Source organism: Rhamphochromis longiceps, linkage group LG14, assembly GCF_057381845.1.
Source record: "Rhamphochromis longiceps isolate RC_006_pf linkage group LG14, R_longiceps_female_GT1.1, whole genome shotgun sequence".
Taxonomy (NCBI): domain Eukaryota; kingdom Metazoa; phylum Chordata; class Actinopteri; order Cichliformes; family Cichlidae; genus Rhamphochromis; species Rhamphochromis longiceps.
Genome location: NC_140570.1, coordinates 32,764,246 through 32,784,461, shown reverse-complemented (window position 1 = coordinate 32,784,461; position 20,216 = coordinate 32,764,246). Strand labels below are relative to the sequence as shown.

General features: G+C 40.7%; 1 protein-coding gene across 1 annotated transcript in view; it reads right to left on the bottom strand.

The window, feature by feature from the left end:
• The window catches only part of nbeab (neurobeachin b), a 118,867-nt gene that overhangs the window by 96,688 nt on the left and 1,963 nt on the right, over positions 1-20,216 (bottom strand). Inside the window, exons 4-10 of the mRNA XM_085380895.1 lie at positions 19,787-19,955; positions 17,713-18,145; positions 13,621-13,778; positions 11,609-11,732; positions 9,832-9,959; positions 5,325-5,386; positions 1,201-1,265 (exon numbers count right to left, since the gene is read on the bottom strand). Of these exons, the coding sequence (XP_085237021.1) occupies positions 1,201-1,265; positions 5,325-5,386; positions 9,832-9,959; positions 11,609-11,732; positions 13,621-13,778; positions 17,713-18,145; positions 19,787-19,955 (1,139 nt within the window). The remainder of the gene's footprint in view (positions 1-1,200; positions 1,266-5,324; positions 5,387-9,831; positions 9,960-11,608; positions 11,733-13,620; positions 13,779-17,712; positions 18,146-19,786; positions 19,956-20,216) is intronic.

Genomic DNA, 20,216 nt, shown 5'->3' with positions numbered 1-20,216 from the left:
TTACGCGCTCCACCAGACTTTTTGTGGTATTATTTCATGCATAGAAAACACTAATCAATCACCATTCGCGCCATGACGGAGTGAGGGTGCTTAGCTGCTACAACAAATGCAACTAAAATTTCATTATGTCAAGAGGGGGGCCTGATTATCATTAACATTTCTACTTTCTTTCGCTACAACAAATGTCTTATCATCAGTCATTTCAACAGCATTAAAGTTAAAAGGTTGTTTTTTATTTGTCTTGGTCCTTTGACTGCTTCCATGTGTGGATTGCACCTCCTGACAGTGCCTTTAGCAGAGGCGCCTCTCTCATCTCATGTTGGCATTCATTGACATACAACTCATGAAACACATTAGTTATAAAAGTAGTAACACACCTTTCTTTCTCAATAGCTATTTAATATGATAATGTCTGGTGCTAGAAGCAGCAATAACTTAATGAATGCTCTCTTTGTTTTCACGAGGGGAGGATAAATGGCCTCTAAAGTGGATGTCAGATCTGATTGTGGAATAAGCTTAAATAAAATATCCACCTAATCAGAGCATTGTTAGCCTGCCTGTTAATGGCTTGGAATTCAAACAGCTGCATTATGAAACATAGCTGAATGTTCTGTTGCACATACAACAGATACAATGTCTATGTCAGCCACGCCTTGTAAGGCAAACAGATTTACCAGACTACAACTACATATACGTCTGTCTAGTTAAGCAGAATAGGTGCACAGAGATTTGAGTAAGACTGGAAAATTATGTGTCTGTCAGCAGCACCCTGGACAGCGCCGTGTGGCCCTACTGACTGAAGCTCTTTGTTCCCGAGCCAGCGGGGGACTCAGAAGCCTGGCTGGGCTCAGGCTTGAACCTGGGCATCGAGGAGGCCTGGCCAGATGGGTCAGCAGATGGGCAAGGAGGCTGAGCCGCCCCTGATCTGCTCGACAGAAAACACAGTCTGGCCACACCCAGGGAGGAAGAGGGAGGAATCAAGAAAAACACAGCAAAAAAGACAGAGGGACAAAATACAAGAGGAGGACCCGAGACTCTTATGTTATCCTCTCACAACAATCTTATTTACTTTTACCTCCAACAGAGCAGCCAAGAGGAGCAAGAGGTTTATGGGCAATCTAGTAAAAAACAGGGGGATTAGTAACCCAGTGTCTGGCCTTGTTGTTTAATCTTATGTATATTAATAAACTGATACTTTACCTCCCTTCATTAATTAGCTCAATGAATGCCAGTCCAGCATTCTTTTGAATCGAGTTCTGCCACTCCTGAAGAGAAAGAAAAAATATTTATTACTCACACAAGGACTGCCCGTGCATCTAAATTACCATAAAGCTAACAGAATAATACAAAGAACACATCAGAAATCTTTGCAAAGCACATCAAAAGTTAAAACAGACTTTGCATCCAATATGCAGCAAGATCATTCGGAAAAGAGTGACAAGAATCACATTTCGTCATGAAAATTTTATATTTGAAACTGCAATTTAGATACAGTTTCATAGCTTGTAATTCAAGTACATAAAAAAAGCATTTCGTTGATATATCCTTTGAGGAAAAAAAATAAAGTGATAGCTATAAAAAGCTGAAATTCTGCACCACATGTAAGACCATCCTTTCTTCCTCTGTGAAAAGATCTGTAAACACAGGAGAGATGTAATTGTGGGATGAAACTGTATCCTCTCGCTTAAATACAGCCATTTCCTCCGTCCCTTACAGTGACAGATTACTGAGCGGGCTCACTGAGCCCTGCAGTGAGTGCCTGGAAGGAATCCGAGTCCTGGGCCAGAGTGCCAGCACTTGCTGTCTCACAACATGCTCTGGAAATGATTAAAAAGCAGTTTGAGCGCGCGCCTTTCACTGTGGGAAATTCAGCTCTCCTGTAACCTTACTGAGGTGCAAATGGAAGAGAAAATAGAGAAGGCCACAGTTCAAAGAAAAAGGGGAAACAGAAGAAAAATGAAAGGAGAAAGGGTTTTAGTTCTAAGGGCTAATAATGTACCTATAACTTAAGGCTATTCACATATATAAAGGAACCTTTGAACATTGTTTACCGAAAAAGCATTAAATATAACTGCTATTCCCAACTGAAAGACTATATGGTGGTATATAATCTACATGCAGAAAAGAGGTACACACTGCTTGTTCCCTGTGAGTGTCTGGATAAGATAAACAGCATTTGTTTAGTATAGTACTAAAATAACTGACATTGACATTATTATGTATGGGTACGTGTTTTTGTACATAGTTGTTGTGACTGACACATACTGGTTCGCGCATGAGTGCACAGTCTGACCCTACGATGCGTTAAGTCAGGGAGATGGTGCTGACAAACTGCTGAGCATCTGGTCTCCAAATGTTCCCCCTGACCCCTTTCCTGTGCTACAGTATCTGCCTGGAATAGGCTGTTGTTGATTTGGAAAGGGATCATGTACAGCCAGACTTCCAAGGTTCCACTCGCACCATGCTCACGTGACAAAAATAAATACGGAAATCAAGGCAGACGTGACACTTGGGCAACACCGGGAAAGTGGCAGCAGGTCAGAGGAGGTAAAGCATGAACTAGTCAAATATGCTATCTTGTCTGAGGTATGCTTGTTGACAGCTGAGATAGCACTTCAGAGACTCTCTTTTTTCTTTTTCTTTTTTTTAGCTGGAGTGCACAACTCCCAGAGGAGGCTGCCTTTGATTGCAGAGATTTAAAAAATCCTCTGCAGCTCATTTGAAGGAAATTAGGCTCGACGTGCAGCTCCTTAAAAAGAGATGTAATTCTTGATGTAAATGCAGACCATGACCACAGTGCAGCACCTCTGGCTATGTAAAGTTTGTTTAGTAGTTTCGCCAAGAAAAACGAAATTTTAAAGATGCACCAATAGTTTGGCCTTTTGGACATGTCTGGTTACAATTAAAAAATAAAAAAGGCTTGACATATTTTTGTCTCATTATTATTAGCTCATAATTACATATCAAGCAGGCATATCCAGGATTACTACTTCTTAGTAATATCCGAGCAGAACTAAAGTCCTATAGTGACTTGCTTATAGCTGAGTTTAGTTTCCACACACTACAACTCATTTACACTGTATTTGATATGATATAAACTGAATTTAGCTTTCTGGGGGAAAAATGCTTCAGTTGGAAAAAACTGAAGACTACAGTAGTCTACTGTATACAAATGAATTTGCTACAAGTGGCTAAAAAGTGCCATAATACTAAAGAGCAGGTGAGTTTGTTGAAACGCAAACGATACTAAGAAGTGTTTGATGCTCACTTGGGGAAATACTGGAATTCTCCATTGTATCTTTGAAAATCCTACCACCTAAAATCCCACAACTCCTGTCCCAGTGAACAGCTTGATGGCCTTGAGAGGCATCTCTCTCTTCCCACTTTCATCTTCCTGAAATTCAGCAGGGCACTAAGTATTTGTGGTGTTTCAATCCAACCTGTCAGTATGCGGGAGCCTTTGCTTTTATCTACTCTGCTTTGCTCAGTTGTACTCTCCACATCTGGAGGCCTTCCATCACTAAATCTCTGTGGCTCCACTCTAGATCCCCCCCTGTATGTTTAAGCTGTTACAAGAAACAGAGCTGCTTGACCCTTTCATTCAGCTGCCCAGACTGAGGAGAGACACATAGTGTCTGCAGCCATGGCCAGCAACATAATGATTGCTGTGATTAGTATGCATAAATAAGAAAAGGCAGATCATTAGCACTAATTTATTCATAAAAGTGACAGGTCACAAAACAGAGAGGGACTAAAGGTCATCTAAGTGCCCTCCTTGCTGTCTTAAAACATTAATGTTAAAGTATGTGAGGGGGCATGTCAAAGATGGCATTTTATTGTGATAAAAGCTCACCCTGCATCTGACAAGACTCGCTGTGCTTTCTAAAACCAGCTGAGATTCAATATGTGCTACCAAAGACATCAATTATGAGCTCTTTGCACTGCAGTTATTAATCAGATTAAGGATTGTCTCTGCTGCTTCTGACAGCTGGTCAGCACATATGAGCTTGGTTCCCTGAAAAAAGTAATGAAGAACACACTGCTAATTATCTATTTTTACATCAGTTAATTATACCAGCTGGTAACAAAAGTGGAGTATATACATAGAGAGAGTGTATTATAAGGATGAAGAGCAATTGTTCATCTTTATCTGAACAGTTTTAGAAGGACACCAAACCGTACAATCTAGTTTCAAGGCCTTGCTGTCTGATCGATATCTCAGCCTGGGTTTCAGCCCGCGAGCCCCTAATGGCAGGAACCTCTGGAGCTGCAGTAATGCTATCTGTGTAACGGGGGGTGGACTCAGACCCTTAACAGCATGCTGATGCTCTCATCTGCAATAAATCCTAAAGCTGGAAAATGCAACTTCCCACAGACAGAAAAGCAGCACAAAAAGGAGCCCATCAAAAACCATCAAAAGAGCAACAATAACTCAAAACTGGCTCCCCCATTTACGTACATTTTTTGGTGGAAAGCCCCTGAATAATGGCCTCCATATAACAGAGGCACAGCTCCCTGCCGAAGAGCCCTTTGGACTATGGATACCATTGAGCACACTTCGTGGCAATCCACCTCCTCAAGACTTTGACCCAGCAGTCTGGATCCACAGAGGCACCAAGTAATGGCTTCCTTATGGGCTCCCGACGCAAGACTGATGGGCTGACAGAAGGTATGTTAAATGTCTCCTGTTCTAACTGCTACATCAGGGCTCTGACCTTCCCTAAAACATGGGCTTAACAAGAGATTCAGAGGGTCAGCTCAAAGGTGATCAGTCACTTGCAGGGTTGGCATGAGGTGGAGCTCATTCTCTAAAGGAGAGCTTGGTAATAAAGCTCTAGGGCGTAGTGAGAAAGTCGGTAGATTCTCAGAGATCAGTGTGTGTCTGTACCATCCGTTTGGACAATTAGCTTAAAGAGGGAAGAGATTAAATAACTTGCTGTCTAACATGAGCCCTCAAAACTGAAGCAAGTCTTAACCATAAATGTGTATACTTTCAAAATATCCACAACTTGGACTGGATAAAGGGTATATCTAATGTGCATGTCTCTGTTTAAAATACATCTTTCAAAGTAAGAGGTGAGTGAACTAGGTTATAGCAATGACCATGTCTAATTTGCCAGTACAGAGTGTCAGCTTATATTGATCTGCAAAGGTTGAAACCAGATCCTTGCACGTCTCCACAGAGTGTTGGCAGAGAGTATGTTATCAAGAGTAGCAGAGTATAGAACGGCCTATTAGACATGAAAAAGAATGGCAGATAGAAAAAGACAAAGAGAGCCTGGGAAGATGAAAACTGTGAAAAAAATGAGAAAGAAAATGCTCACCTGAGAACAAAGGAGCATGACGAGCTCCACCACTGAGGTACTTGACTTCATACACACTAGACCTTTGGAGATAAAGCAGATGAAAAGAAGAGACATTAATCTTGCATGTTAAAGAACATAAGCATACAACTGTTGGTATGATAAGGTGTAATCATTTGGGCAAACAAGATAATATATAAAAAAAGAAAAACGCATAGAGCACAACACCGACATACAGTACTCGACTTGTGCAAAGCTACTGTATATAGCCTCTTTTAGCATTTTTGCCAACCCTCCCCAAATTGTGTTCCCAATTTGCCTGTCATAAAATTGTAAAGGAGAAAAAAAACGACAGAACAAAAAAATACATCTGCAACACATTTACATACGAGCACTCCAACCCCCACACACGCACATCCTTCACACATGCCACACGCTCACAGAAGACATTCACAGCTTCTTCCCACATCTCCATTCGGTAGACGGTGAGCCGCTGAAGCAGACAACTCTCTAATGAAACATGGGCAGGTGTGAAAAGCTCATTTGTAGAAACAATGGCTGCAACTGGTCTCGTATTCTGCACCTCCAGCCCTTCTGCTGCACTCGGCGAGAACCATTAAAGGTGCAATCATTAATAAAGCAAAGAAAGGAACTCTATAGTACTCATTATAGGCAGGCAGAGTAAAAACACCTATGCCCCATGGATGTTGTTGTTTCATGGATGATGGGGAATCCACCAAAGAAGATTTCTAGGAACTTTAAGTTTTTCACAGTACAAATACTTAAAAACAAAATAGTATTCATGTAGTTGTAATGATGGCTTATTTAATAAAATTATTAATAGCAAAATAGTTTTGCATTATACTTAAAAGCAGAGTTATCTTTGATATTATTCGGTTTTATAAAGTATGCAAAAAGCACCTGAAGACACGGGTATAAAGAATAGCCTAATTATACAGAATAGCTTAATGAGAAATGCACGAGTGTCTGCTGTAATAGCACAGAAAACAATAAATAAAACAATCACATGTGTGTCCAAGGTACAATTTGCTGTCCACATGTAAACACAGCAGCAGACCTACCTCCAAAAGTCCAAACACTAAAACTGCAGTAACATTTACATTGGTTGACATGCCTGTTAAGTATGGGCACCGTTTGATAACAATGATATATACTGATAATATTAATGCACTTGTGTATTTGTAAACTATGATATGTAAACATAACATATTAATATATTTTATAAATATGAATTTAATTCTAATTACATGACGTTTCCCTTCATGGCTTTTTATTTATTTCTATTTATGTTTTATTATTTTCTGTAATATATATAGCATATGAGTTGGATGCTTATATTAGACATGTGCAATGGGCTCAGGCCTCAGTCTGCTCTAAATCTTCTTCAGGCAGTTTTTTTTTTCTTTTTGCTGTTTTTTTGTTTGTTTGTTTTTTTTATCTTGGCTCTGTGTGATGTCAGTGCAGTGGTTATCCCTAATATAAACATCTCAGCCACACAGCTCTGGCTCTAAGCTTCTGTTTGCATGAAACAGCCAATCAGAAAAAAGTTCACTGCCACCCTCGATGTCAGCAAAGGGAGAGGAGCTGAAACTGATTGTTTTAATAAAATAATGAACAGAGGGGCTGCAAAAAGACCTGAGAGCACTGAGATTAATAGGGATTATTTTGAACTTTGAATTTGAATTGTACAAGGGTGGAAAGCCAGGAACGAGCATAAATGGTCCCCTTTAAAGGTCAACTAGACAAAATTCAGCGGAAATGGTTTTACTTGTGTGATTAAATGGTATAATCTAACACAGAATGCAAAATATTCAAACCCTGGATGGATGGATCTTTTGGTCACTGATTCTCCATTGAGTTCTATTCATGAGCAGAGACTGTCCAAGGGAACATATTGTAAATACTCTAAGAGGATGTGACCCTTCACTTGTACACAGAGTGCCACAGTTGACCTCTTGTTATAGCAGTGACACGCTAAGCCATAAGTCAGTCCGGACTGACACAGTAGTCAGGTGGCCAACTGACCCTGGCCTTGTGCTGGTAGACAAACTAAATGCATTCTATTTAAACATGGCCTGCCAGTCCTTTCCTGTAAACAGGGCAGGGTTAAGGCATGGGTGAATGTGGCATTGTGGGGTGATGTGCCAGCAAGCTGGGCCACTCAGGGGACAGCAAGGAGCAGGCGGCAGGCATCACAACAGCGGCAGTGTTCGCGCACAGCTCTTACCCAACAACTCCAAGTGTAAAGCTCAGTGTGCACACAACATAATTGCTGCAGTGACCACATGTCTGCAAAGGGGGTGAAGGAATAGAGTGAGGCAAAGGGGCACACGGGGCACAGGAGGGCTTGACCCCGAGCAATCTAAGGAGTGATGGATGACTGGTAATTACTGGTAAATGGAGCGCCTTTGCACTACAGCACAGTATTTCAACTGCGGGCCTGGGAAGGGTCGGGAAGAAAAGTAGATGACGAAAAGAGACGAAGCAAAATCAGTCATGAACAGACTGAAACTAAGATGGGCTGAAGTGGCTTGATAAACTTCCATATAATATAGGTGTCCAAGAGCAAGTGTTGATTCTGTGTATTTGCAGTGTTTTGACTGGTAAACCTGCTCTAATCCCTGTCAGAGTTCACATTTCACAGACCCAGACAGGGTTAAACATGTCTAGAGTGCTGAGGCCCGAGCTGTCTATCTATGACCTTGTTTGTGGGGTTACAGTCTGCAGCCTGAGATCAGCTCTGGTTTGTCAGCTTGGTCAGTCTGCTGACAGACTTTGAGTGAAAGGGTAACAGACATATTCACACTTGTCAAGGCTTTGCTACCTGATTTTTCATTCCTTTCTCCTGACACTGAGTGAGTAGACCAAGCCACATGTGCATAGCATACTCACATTTCTATTTACTTATGTATATATGTATGATATACGGCTGACTTGGAGGAAACCATGCTTGTTTGTGGAACTTAACTGGTTGGAATGGAAACATTTTTAAAAAGGAGTCCGTAATACCTCAAATGTCCTTTTCATGAGCGCAGAAAGTACTTAATGCATCATTTCACCATTCATTTCGACAAGACTAGTTATATCAAATAAAGAAGACCCTTCTTATCATTAAACATGCCAAAGCTGATTATTTTTAAAAGCTTAAATTAGATGACAATAAAAGATGCTAATAAAAAGATCCATAAAATTTCAGATCCAACATTGCAAAACAACAAAAACCCTAACTAAATGCAATGTTATTCAAAACATTAAAATATTGGAAATGCATTTTTTAAATCAACTGGTTGTGTAAACAGTTAATGAATAAAGTATGCCCCTGGAGAAAAGTGGACAATGGTGGTCAGTAAATGTGGGTCAAAGTATTTCTCTAGCAGGGCTTAAATAACAGTCACAAGAGTGCGTTCTGGCAGCATCCTGTCATTCTCTGCCAGTGTCCACCAGTGTCGGTTAGGTTACCAGCAAAAGAAAAGACTTTTGCAATCCGCATTCAGAGAAAGCATTTTGGGTGCAAGTTGAGAGAGCGGAGACCACCCGCGTATGTTTTGGACTACACACAAACAGACAAACATCTGCAAACACACACAGTCTCACTCATGCGCGTGCTGACTGCGGTGGCCCTGTTTTCTTGTGAATACAAGCCAAAACAAGCCTGGGGAATAGAGTGGTAGTGCACACACATGTAGGCATAGAGCCCTGAGGTTAGGCACAAGTAGCACTGTGAGAGGCTGCCAACCTGAGGCTTGAGGAAGGGACTGGAAAGCTTCACGCAGCCACCAGGAAATAGAGTGGAGTGCAGCAAAGAGATTTCACACTTCTGCAAACACTATGCACAACCAAACCAGTCAGTGCAGCTCTATTTGTAAAGTGACTGCTGTAATACCGTTTTAAAATAAAATAATTAATGCCATTAAACCTCGTGGCTGCACAGAGGCACGTCTAGGTCAAACATTCAAGAGTACATTTTAATAGCAACAAAAATGACTACGGTAATACAGAAACATTTAAGCACTTATACTTCATTGTAATAAAAATGTGCGTGCATATAGATTTTACTGTGCACAAAAAGGTTAAAGCTTACCCTGAAATTAAAAAAAAAAAAAAAAAAAAGATTTCAAAATCCCTTCTAGTACAATGTGAGTTGGAAAGAGTGAGTTGGAAATTTCATCTTATTTTGGCACTAAAAATAATGCAATGAGGTGGCAAAGGCTACCAACATTTAGTTCAAAATGAGATTGGTTTGACAGTGAAATGCTGATGGTTACAAAAACATCTAGGAACAATATGTGGAAAGAATTTGAGAAAAGAATCATGAAGAAAACAAACACACACATGCCACAAGATGAATGAAAGGGAAAACAAATTTAATCAGACCCCCAGCTTGTGTGCAATATCGCAACTCTCCTGTCAATGTCTACAGCATCCAAAGTTTGGCAGCCGGTGGGGTGACTGGGACAAAAATGTTAACAGCGCACTAAGAATAAAACGCGCCATACAACATCTGTACCTTCTATGAGCAACTCTTGTCCATGGCTGCCCAGCAGGGTGCGAGACAGAAAAGGCGCAAAGTCCACAAAGATCTCTCTCAGCAGGGGTGCGACTTTCTCCAAGGCCCTTTCTAGCTTTGTAGTAATGCTGTCAGAGAGCACATCAAAGTAGAAGTCAGAAAAAGAAATTAGACACCTGAATTTCAAAAAGAAAACTTGAAAGAGGTCATTCTTTTTGCTACACTATCAAGGAGCAATAAAAAAAGGAGCAGTGAGAGCCCCACAGTTCACCCGGTGTGCACAGCTAACAGCACTTAGTGTGTAGTCAGACTGTCAGAGTCAGACTGGTGGGTGCAAGAGGTAACCAGCACATTTCAGAGGATGCAAACTAAGCCAGATATCAATGAGATTGTGGCTGCTATCAGCAGAGATGTTAGTGAGTGAAGATTTAATGTTATTAAGAGCCATGTGAACTCACATCTCACTAGCTGTTTGCATTCTTTGTTGTGATATGTTACCAGAGTTGCACTTGAGATCACAGTTGTTCACTGCAGAGGAAGTTCCACATCTTTTAGACAATCACTCTATGCCTCTGGCTGACATTATCTAAGAACCTCGGAAAAACTGTGAGCTGGAGTCATGCAGCCATACAAACTGAGACGGTGTACAAGTAGAGATACAGTATATCTCCTATGTGTACACACACACACAGAAAAAAAAGGACAACACGAGGAGAGCTGAAGCTTGTTTTCCCAGCTAAGATGGACAGAAAGCTGCAGAATACAGAAAAACAGAAAGAGAAGAGGGACGGTTTATGTGTAGTGGAAACCCGCTTCAAGAAACCTGGGAAAACATATTCAGAGAGATGACACACTAGCATAAAGTGCAGGATGCAGGAAGTCTAGGTAGCTAGCATAGATGTCCTTGCCTAAGACACTGTCCTGCACCTCTGGAGGCTGTCTTTAATCCTGTCAGGGAGCTAAAGGGTTTGAGCTCAGGAGGTGTCAGCTTCTGACGTAGTGGATTCTGGTCTACTTCACAAAAGGCACTGAAATAGAGAGAAAAAAAATAAAGAAACCACAGGCAATCCTTCCTTCATGATGCTTTGGGACTTAAAAGTTGGGATCATGAAGTCATTATATTATAATAAAGAACTATGGTAATAATCAGATTTATTTGTTTGATTTCAGTAGACCGAAGCAATCTATTCAGCTCGGCTGTGATCTAAAATATAACACAGGCATCAGTAGGTTCTGTGGTGAGATAGTACCATCATTGACTTCACAGTTACGCTAAGTGATGTCGGTTACTGCTGCCATGGCAACTGAATCTCTATTCCTGTGGCAGAAAACACTGAGGCAGAGCAAGAGAGGAGAGCGAGACTCTGGAGAAAGACCTCGGCTCTCAGCAGTCGGTGGGAGAGTAGATCTAAGGATGTCTGTCACAAACTATTAGAGCGACGGGAGAAGATGAGTCAAGGTCACAGCCAGCTGTACTCAAGGTAATACACATGCACATAAATTAGGACAAACTTTGCCACAGTGTTAACATAAAACCACTATTTTGGTTTTTATATATACATATATATATATCGATATATACACACACACACACACACACACACACACACACACACACATAAAATGCAGAAAACTATAGAAAATCTTGATTTAGCACTTTGAGGAAACTTTAAGGAAAGAAACACAATGTAGAAAAATCTACTTTCAGGTAGATTTTATACAGAAGTGACACAGTTTGACTAAATGAGTTTGGCTGAATGGAAGAACTGTGTTGTACCTCATGTTTTCTACTGTGTCCTCAGGCATGGGGGCCACCGTCTGCACGGCCGGCAGATTCTTACTCGTGGCTCCATTGACAAAACTGGAGGAAGAGGAGGTAGAAGCAGCTGCGTCAGTGGCTCCTGCGGGAGGAATAACAGAAGCGAATCACATTAATGCAAGGCAAAAATAATTTCAGATTTATACAGATGGCTGACAAATTAGAGGAAAGACGTCCATTAGGCATCTTATTATGATGTTAAGCCTCTAAGTGCTGCAAAAGCACGCTACGGCACTTGCTTTTGATGATGGTGGTGGTGTGTAACTCATTGGTGCACTTTCTGCCATATGTGTTCAACTGGGTCAAAATATGGTAAGTGTGAAAGCCATCACACATGGCTTGCATAATTTCTGCACTGATCAAACCATTCAGTGGCCCCCTAATGGCCTTTGAATGCAGGCATTGTCACAGTGGAAGAATACCACTTTGAATCAGGATATAAATTTTCATCTCAGCATAAAGGTGACCACCAAACAACTTTGCACTGATTTTTAGTGACCCCTCCCACTAAGTGAACAAGTGGATACAAGAAAACGCAATGCTATGTCTTATTGTGTTTTAACTATCCTTGTCAAGTACCAAGCAGAAATATTTAGGTAACTAAAAATAGACAGTAAAATGTGGTCAATTCAAAGCATTTAAATACTACCACAAGATTTGTTGAAGAAAGAAGCAACGCCTTATTCAAAACCATTGTCTATCTTCAGGGAAATTCCATTAAAGTTACATCCAGTGCTTGTAAATGTTTTTAATGGCACACAGATTGAAATGACTGAAAGAAAATGAAGGAAGGATGGGAGGTTATAAAAAAGCAGCCACAATCTGGCCCCTGACAGTAGACTTCAGCCCAAATTTCAACCAAGTAGAACAAATTATGCACTTTAACTAAATCCAAGTGCAACTTAGCTGGTTCAAACTTGTGCCAGCAGGGACACATGGAACTGTTTTGTTTAGTAAAACGACAAAGATGAAGAATCAACCAACATATCGAACATATCGGAAAAGCTTTAAACAAGCCAAGAAATTTGGATATTGTGACAACTGTAATTTAAAGGTGAAACCTGAGTCAGAGCTTCTTGGCAGCATAGTCGCAAATATAAAATCATTCTGACTGTCCTTTTGAGAGGTCAGACCAGTGAGAATGATATCATGTGGTCTGGGTGAGAGTCTGTGGATTTAGCTGAAAGCACACTTTCACTTGGGTACATTTCTCAAATTCCTTCACAAGGCCTCAGAGAGGAGAGTGATTTGTATTACCATTATTACTATTATTGTTGTTATTATTATTATTACTATTACTATTAATAATAATAATAATAATAATAATAATAATAATAATAATAATAATAATAATACAGCACACTAAAAGGTGTTTGAAATCCTTTGTGCTTCTTTGTGTTAAGTGGGGTATTTCAAAAGCCAGAGTACACTGGCCCTGAGGTGAATCCTGCTCAATGCAGCACAGCCTCGGGAGAAGCAATGTGACAGCAAGGGGGGAGAGGCCATTTAGTCAGTCAGATCAGAAGCCATGCACCATAAAAAGTCAGGGTATGCAAATTCACTTTTGGCAAAACAAAAAAAAAAAAGATTTGTTTTCTGTACAGTTGAAGCAGATTAAAATTAGGGTGGTGTCTAGACAAATCCTGGTGGCTAAACAGCCATTTTCACTCTCAGAAGCACAGGGCTGCTTTGGGGAGTCAAAAAAGGTAAAGAGTGCCATCTAGTGATAGCAAAAACCACCTGCAAGGACATCCAGGATCACATGATCATACACAGTAAAAACACTTTGTTCTATTCCTAGAATAGCATCATTTAACGGAAAATCGGGAGAGGTCAGTAAGATTACAAGTAATTGCAACTTGTAATCTTAATACTGAAGCAGTATTATGTAAATCCTAGCAAGGCTACTAGGACTGAGTGTAGGATTTGAACAACGTGGTTTTAGTCCAGTAACCTTGTTTGTAGCATACCCGTAGTGTTTATCATGCTTTTGGGGGTCGCAGAGGTAGCAGCAAAGATGTTGGGGGTGCTGCCAGTTGTCAAGCCTGGAGAGGTGCTGCTGCTGCTTCCCAGGGTGTTAACTGCTAGGCTGCCAGGGGAGGTTTTCTTCACAGGCACCACCACACTCCTACATCAAACACACACAGAATGTGTCTTATTTATATATGCACCAAAAATGATGCATTAAAAACTAAAATAAAATGACGTTATTAAAAAACACAGAACAGCTACAGGGTGTTGTAATTGCTGCAGGTGTATGAGATTCAAACTGTACATTATAAAAAAAAAATGCTAACACAATTGACTTATATTCTTGATTGAACAGCATTTTAAATATGTTTGGATCCAGAATTAGGCCTTTTATATATGACATTCTGCTTAACAAAAAGAGAGAGTCATTTGTTTTAATAAACAGAAGGTAAAAAAAAAAAAAAGTAACACAGTAACAGTTAAAAAAAAAGGATATAAAACTAAAGGAACAAAACAATCTACAAAAAAAATATGGATGAAGCAAGACGCAAGTTTAAATCTTACAGGAATAAAAAAAATGACGTGTTTTTAAATAAATTAAATCAGATGATAGCAGAAAGCAATTAGCATGAGCAAACCTGGTACCAAAGTCATTCATGTTTTAAGGGGGAAAATATCTGCATCTCCTACTCCTTGCAGGGCCTGCCACTACGAGCATGCGGACACATTAGTCAGGGCATTTGAAGGGTAAACATCCTGCCCTGTAACTCCATCTTTCAACGTAATGCATGCAAGGCAAACTTAGACACACATGTACACATGAGGCTTAAGTAAATAAACATGAGAACCAGCCAGCGAGCTACTACATTCCCTTACATCTGCTCTTGCCTCCAGTGGTCCCCTGGTGCAGCCTGGCCTGAAAACATCCCCAAGTCGAACAAAAGACTTTCCAGAAGCAGATTTGGGAATTCTCTACTTGGCGTTTATTCTATCCAGAGCCACAGAACATAATCTGCTTCACAGTCAGAAACTATATGAAGGGTGTAGGCATATTATGGCAATTACTACTGGTTTTACTTTGTGTTCCTAGATAGACAGGAACACAATAGAAAATAAAAATGCAATCAAAGAAACCAAAAACTTAAAAAAAACCCCAGCTACAATCAAAAATAAATATGCACATACGGAAGTCAAAAATTACGGGTGGCTTTTTCATATAAGCTACTGCACAAAACAGAACATGGTATTATGATGAAAGGGACATTGTTTATTAACTTAGGAAATAAAGCATGTTGCTTAGGATGGAAATGACACTTGTGACCTTATGTAATGACAAAAGAAAAAGCACAGGCACACCATTAAACCACCAGACTCCTCAGTTCACATGCAATCTGACTGGCCAAGGATTAAAGATGATCTAGTGAACTTGGCTCTGCAAGAGCTCCCTGACAGAGAAGAGAAGGAAAGCTTGTCCTTATCGGGTCTGCAGTTGGCCTTTGGGTTTGTGAAGGTGCCAGATAATGTCTCGTCCAATCTCCTGCAGTTACTCTCTGTGACACAGGCCAGGCCTTTGCTCTGTCACGAGCTAAGCCTGTTGTCATCTGAACCAAATCCCCAGAATCCTTCCTCCACAAAAACAACACAGACGGTTGTTGCTGTTTTGTATCTACAGTCACAGATCATGTAAAACATGCCCTGGGAAACAGAGTTTGCCTTGGATGCGTTTCAGGCTGTTGGGTAATTTATTTTACTGATTCTGCTCAAAATATTAAAAAGTATGATGTTTAATTTCCCCCCAAAAAATACCTCTCTACTTTGTCTTGACGGAGAGAGAATATTCATAAAGCAGATATAATTGCGCATTAAGCAGAAGGTGCAGCCCTGGTGACAACGACATAACAAGCATACAATAATAAAAATAATAGTGAAAGAAAAAAGCAGTTGAAACTTACACACAGAATAACAGAGAACAAGAGAGCGCCAGGAAAGCTTGAAAGCCTCCTGAAATATTAATATCTCCTGGGATACAGCTGTGCTCTGGAGAACACTGATGACAAGTATCATTTATTGAGCAGATCTTCATAGTTCTCAGTGAAATATCATTGACAGATTTCATGTTTTGATTGCAGGGGATTTTTGTGAATGTCCTCTTGTTTGCCACATTCACCCCTTCCTCACGTTCCTGCAGGGGCCTGCCCATGCTTTGGCATGGCCTGGGCATTACATTAGATCTACAGTATGTTGAGAAAACATGAAACTCTTTCGATGAATAATTCATTAGCCGGGTGCTCATGAATCATGTATAGATTATCTAGTGCATATTTTATTAATAGGATTGTCTTAATTGAGTTGCGGAGAATAAAGGAAGGATTAATCTTGAAATGAATATTAATGAGGTCTGCGGCTGTGAGGGATGACTGCAATGTAAAGTATGACCACAGAAATGTCTCCTTTGTAGATCTAGAGTAGGAATCTAATCTAATAGCACTTTATTCAGAAATACAAGGAATAAAGCAGCGCAAATGTGCTGTGGTAAAATTACACATGCAAATTTAATTTAAAAACAGTTATCGCTGCTCTTCTTCACATGAACAATCAAATATGTAGAGAGGGGACCAATAATATCTGAAATCTGGAGACTTTTAGCAGATGATAAAAGTAAATATTTGATTTTATTTTCATCCATTTAAATACAGCTTTCGAGGACTTTAAACCCCTCCTCTGTGAAAGTGTCTAGCAGAGGGGCCGCTGTGACAGCTGCCCCTGTGCACTCCACTTTCAGCCATTTTTCCCCTCCTTCTTTTTGATGTTGTCTCTCCCAATCTATTTTCATCCTGACAGACAAATGAAAGGTCCGTCCACGGCTGGCAGTTCATTTCGCTGGCAGGTGGCAAACAATTAGACACAGCAAATAGAGGCTGGAGAGGGAGTGACATGAAAAGCATGAGACAAAGTTGTAAATGTGGTCAGGAGCCTTTGTGTAAAAGCATTTCAAAAATAATACACTTTGCCGCGGCGACTCATTTCAGGCTGCCACTTTCCATTAAGGATGTGAGCGGTGAGGACGATGGCTGGCTGCGGTGTGGTGCGTGGCCACTTCTGTTCAATCTGTCATCAACGCCCAGGAGACCCCCACCCTCTAAGCTGTCCAGTTTCCACATACCCCTTCATCTTTTCCCCTATTCATCAAGCTCACCTCAACCCAGCTCAGCAACAGCATGCATTAAGGCGAAGGGAGGCCCCCATTGTTGCTCCTGACCCGGTGGGTCCTCTGCTTTCTCTCTGAGGTCTGAACGCGAAAAACTCTGACCAACTAAGTGGTTTCCAGAGGAAAGGGTTAGTTTTGGTTTGTGCCAAACAAACTTAAATTACTTTGTGAAAAATGATTATTTCAAAACTTTATCAGCCACAGGAAACAGAGTTCGGAGGAACTGATGCTTGAAATCCCTGTAGAAGCAGGTTTGTAAACACACAAATCCAAAAAGATTACTGTGTGGTTTTATCTAATCCAGGAATTTAAATAAACTGCAGCAGACCCACCATGCCTCAGATACTCTTTTTAAACATGGGAATCCTTTGCTTTGTTCAAAGAATACAATACAAGTGGCCTGAAATGAAAAAAAGTGCTGCAAGCTACTTAGAAACCATTAGCGCTAAACTGGATGACTAAGGTAAACCCTGAGGATTTACATCACTGTTCTGCAGCCACTCAAGATGCTGCACACACCCAAACATATCGGCAGAAATCCGCTGATGATTCAACTCAAAGATTTTTTTAGGAAAGATCTTTTCTTTCCTATTATTTCTTAAAAACATGAAAATCAGACCCTTTTGTAATCCATCACAGTCGACATAAAGTTCAAATGTCATGCTTCATCCAGTGATGTAATGACAAACCAATGATACTGTGACTTTCATTTAAAAAATGCAAAACAAATGTTCACCTTGACAAATCTGAAACTCAATAAAGAGTGTTCACTGATTTTCATGTTGAAAAGAAAAAGGAGGGATTATTTGCAATAATATCTTGGCGCTGTTTAGCTGGCAGAGAAAAACTGAAGCACCATCATAGAAATGATTCACTTCCTCACCTGTCAAAGGAGTGAAACTGCATGGGCAGCATGGCCTGGGCCTTGGCAGCAGGGTCTGGATAAGATAAAGGTTCCACCCCAGCCTCCATGCCCTCCATTGGAGCTGCTACCAGACTCTTCAAAATCTCTTTAACATTGATGCCCTTGCTGGGCTGACTGATGCTGGTGACAGAGGAGGTCGGTTTCAGCACCTCCACACTAGAGGATTCAGACAAGCTCTCCTGGGACTTGTTCACCTCTGAAGAGAGTGTAGATATGAGGTCATTCACGACACTTGTCCCTCCAACGCTGTGGTCCACGTCAGACCCATTAAGGACGCTGGCTACCTGCTCCTCCCCGATCCCAGAGTCTGTGTGGGGAAGAAAGCTTTCCGTGTGGAAATCTTCTGATGGTACAAGATGGTCTTTACTGCATTCAAAAGTTGGAGCTGTTTCTGTAAAATATACACAGAAAACTGAAAGTTAAAAAGGCTGAGACTAGCGTTACCAACATAAATATAGTACATTCATTATAAATGATAAGTCTAGTCATAATTATTTTTCATTTATGACTGACTGAGTCAGAAATAAGTACGGTCTAATGTGTGGTATGTAATGTTTACTGGATAAACAAGTTAATTATTCAAACTGTGTCAATCTCTACACTAAATAGGGCACCATATATCACGCATTTTAAAAACACAGTCAGTAGTCTGACAAGTGTCAAAATAAAATTCAAATAGAATTTCTTGGCATAGAAGAAATTGGTATTTTTTAATGGTTTTTAAGAAGTTAAGTAAATATGATACCAGTATTTGTGAGGACAAATAAATTCCGTGGTTTGGTTTGCAATCGTCCCCAAATAGTAAATTTAGCATGTGTAGAACGAGCCACATGCCAGGACAGTTTCTTACCCACAAGTTCTGATTCTCTGGTGAGATAATGTTTTTCCCCCTCCATGGTAATAAGCATGAATCCTTTTCTTCAGCTTTCTTCAGCCTAAAGTCATGTCTATTTAATAGTTTGAGCTAGTATTCTGCGAATTTAAAAAACAAACAAACACTGCACTGTGCATCTCTACATACATGGGGAACTTAGTCATTAAAATTAGGGTCTATGTATGGATCAAGTCTTTTTTCATTTTTCCTGAAAATGCAGAGGTGCCTCTCTCACTCTCACTGGCTCATCCTGACCCAGTGGCAACCTAGATGCAAGGGTGGCCTTATTAATATTCATCACATGCCCCCTAACGAGGTCAACAGGGCTTGATTTAGCTAGCAAGTCTACTGGCTTCCTGGTCCATCAGACAATCGTCTGCCACATGCCGTCTGGAAAATTCCCCCATTTTCTGGTGAAATTTATGAAGGCGGCAGTGTGCCCCTCTCCTCCCAGCAACCTCTATGATCCCATTCTCCTCTGGTGGATTGCTTGCCTAATGGGGACTGACAGATGGGGCTGAAAATAGCAAGCCTGGCTCCAGTGCCCCAAAAAACCCACAGTAGTTGGCCAGCATGCGGCCGTTTTCTCATCTTTTAACTTCTTGCTGCTCATCTTCACTTTCTTTATTCTGTGTGTTAAACTTACATGTTTCCTTTGGCCTCTCTCATCTTCCCGTTTCTTTTATTCTCTTCACCTTTTGTGTGAATTAAAGTTGATGAAGTGTGCTCACTCGTGCATTTCATAATAGTAAGTTGGCACTGCAGCAGACATTGTGCTCAGCCTTTGTAGCCAGCCACTGATCTCCTTTCATGTGACTTAATGTATGATTTATGACTTGAGGCATGTACTTCCTTTCATTTCAAACAGAACGTTGATACCTATTCAAGTTCATAACCACCATCTCCAGCACCAGTGTTCTTGCTTCCACATTTAATTTGCTGCGGTGCAATTAGCAGAGCTCATGAATAAATCATAGGTGAGTTAGTGGAGTGCAGCAGGATATCCCTGTTATTTTATTGGAGGAGCGCTCATAGACTGGCACTAGAAGGACCAAGGACACTTAACATTTGTGTATATCAGACAGTCACTTCAAACTGAGATTAGCTGAGCAGAAAAACAAGTTTAATCAGGGAAAGGCCTGGCATAGCTGTCCACACCTGTGCTGGTTGGTGAGTTGATCTCCTGACGCATGCTGCGGCCTGACTGGCTGCTTATTCTGACGGTCTCACGTTGGGGCTCAAGGATGTCACGGTATTTGGAAACCATGAGGACAGAGATGAAGTATACCACAGCTAAAGCCAGGAACTGGGCTTGCTTACTGTCATCCTGTAAAGAAGTATCACAAAAATGCCACTTTGTATTCAGAATATGCATTTTGACACAATCCACTGCTGCTGTTTTAAACACTTCTCACAGTATCTTACATACAAAGCATGAAAGTCACAGCGAGTAAGGTAAATATTCTCAACATATTTCTACATTTGCTTTGTATGCATGTTGATTGTATATTGTGGATTCCATCCCTGCTAACCTGCAGGGTGAAATCCTCTTTTCACACTCACTACCTCACCTTTGTGACAAACACAT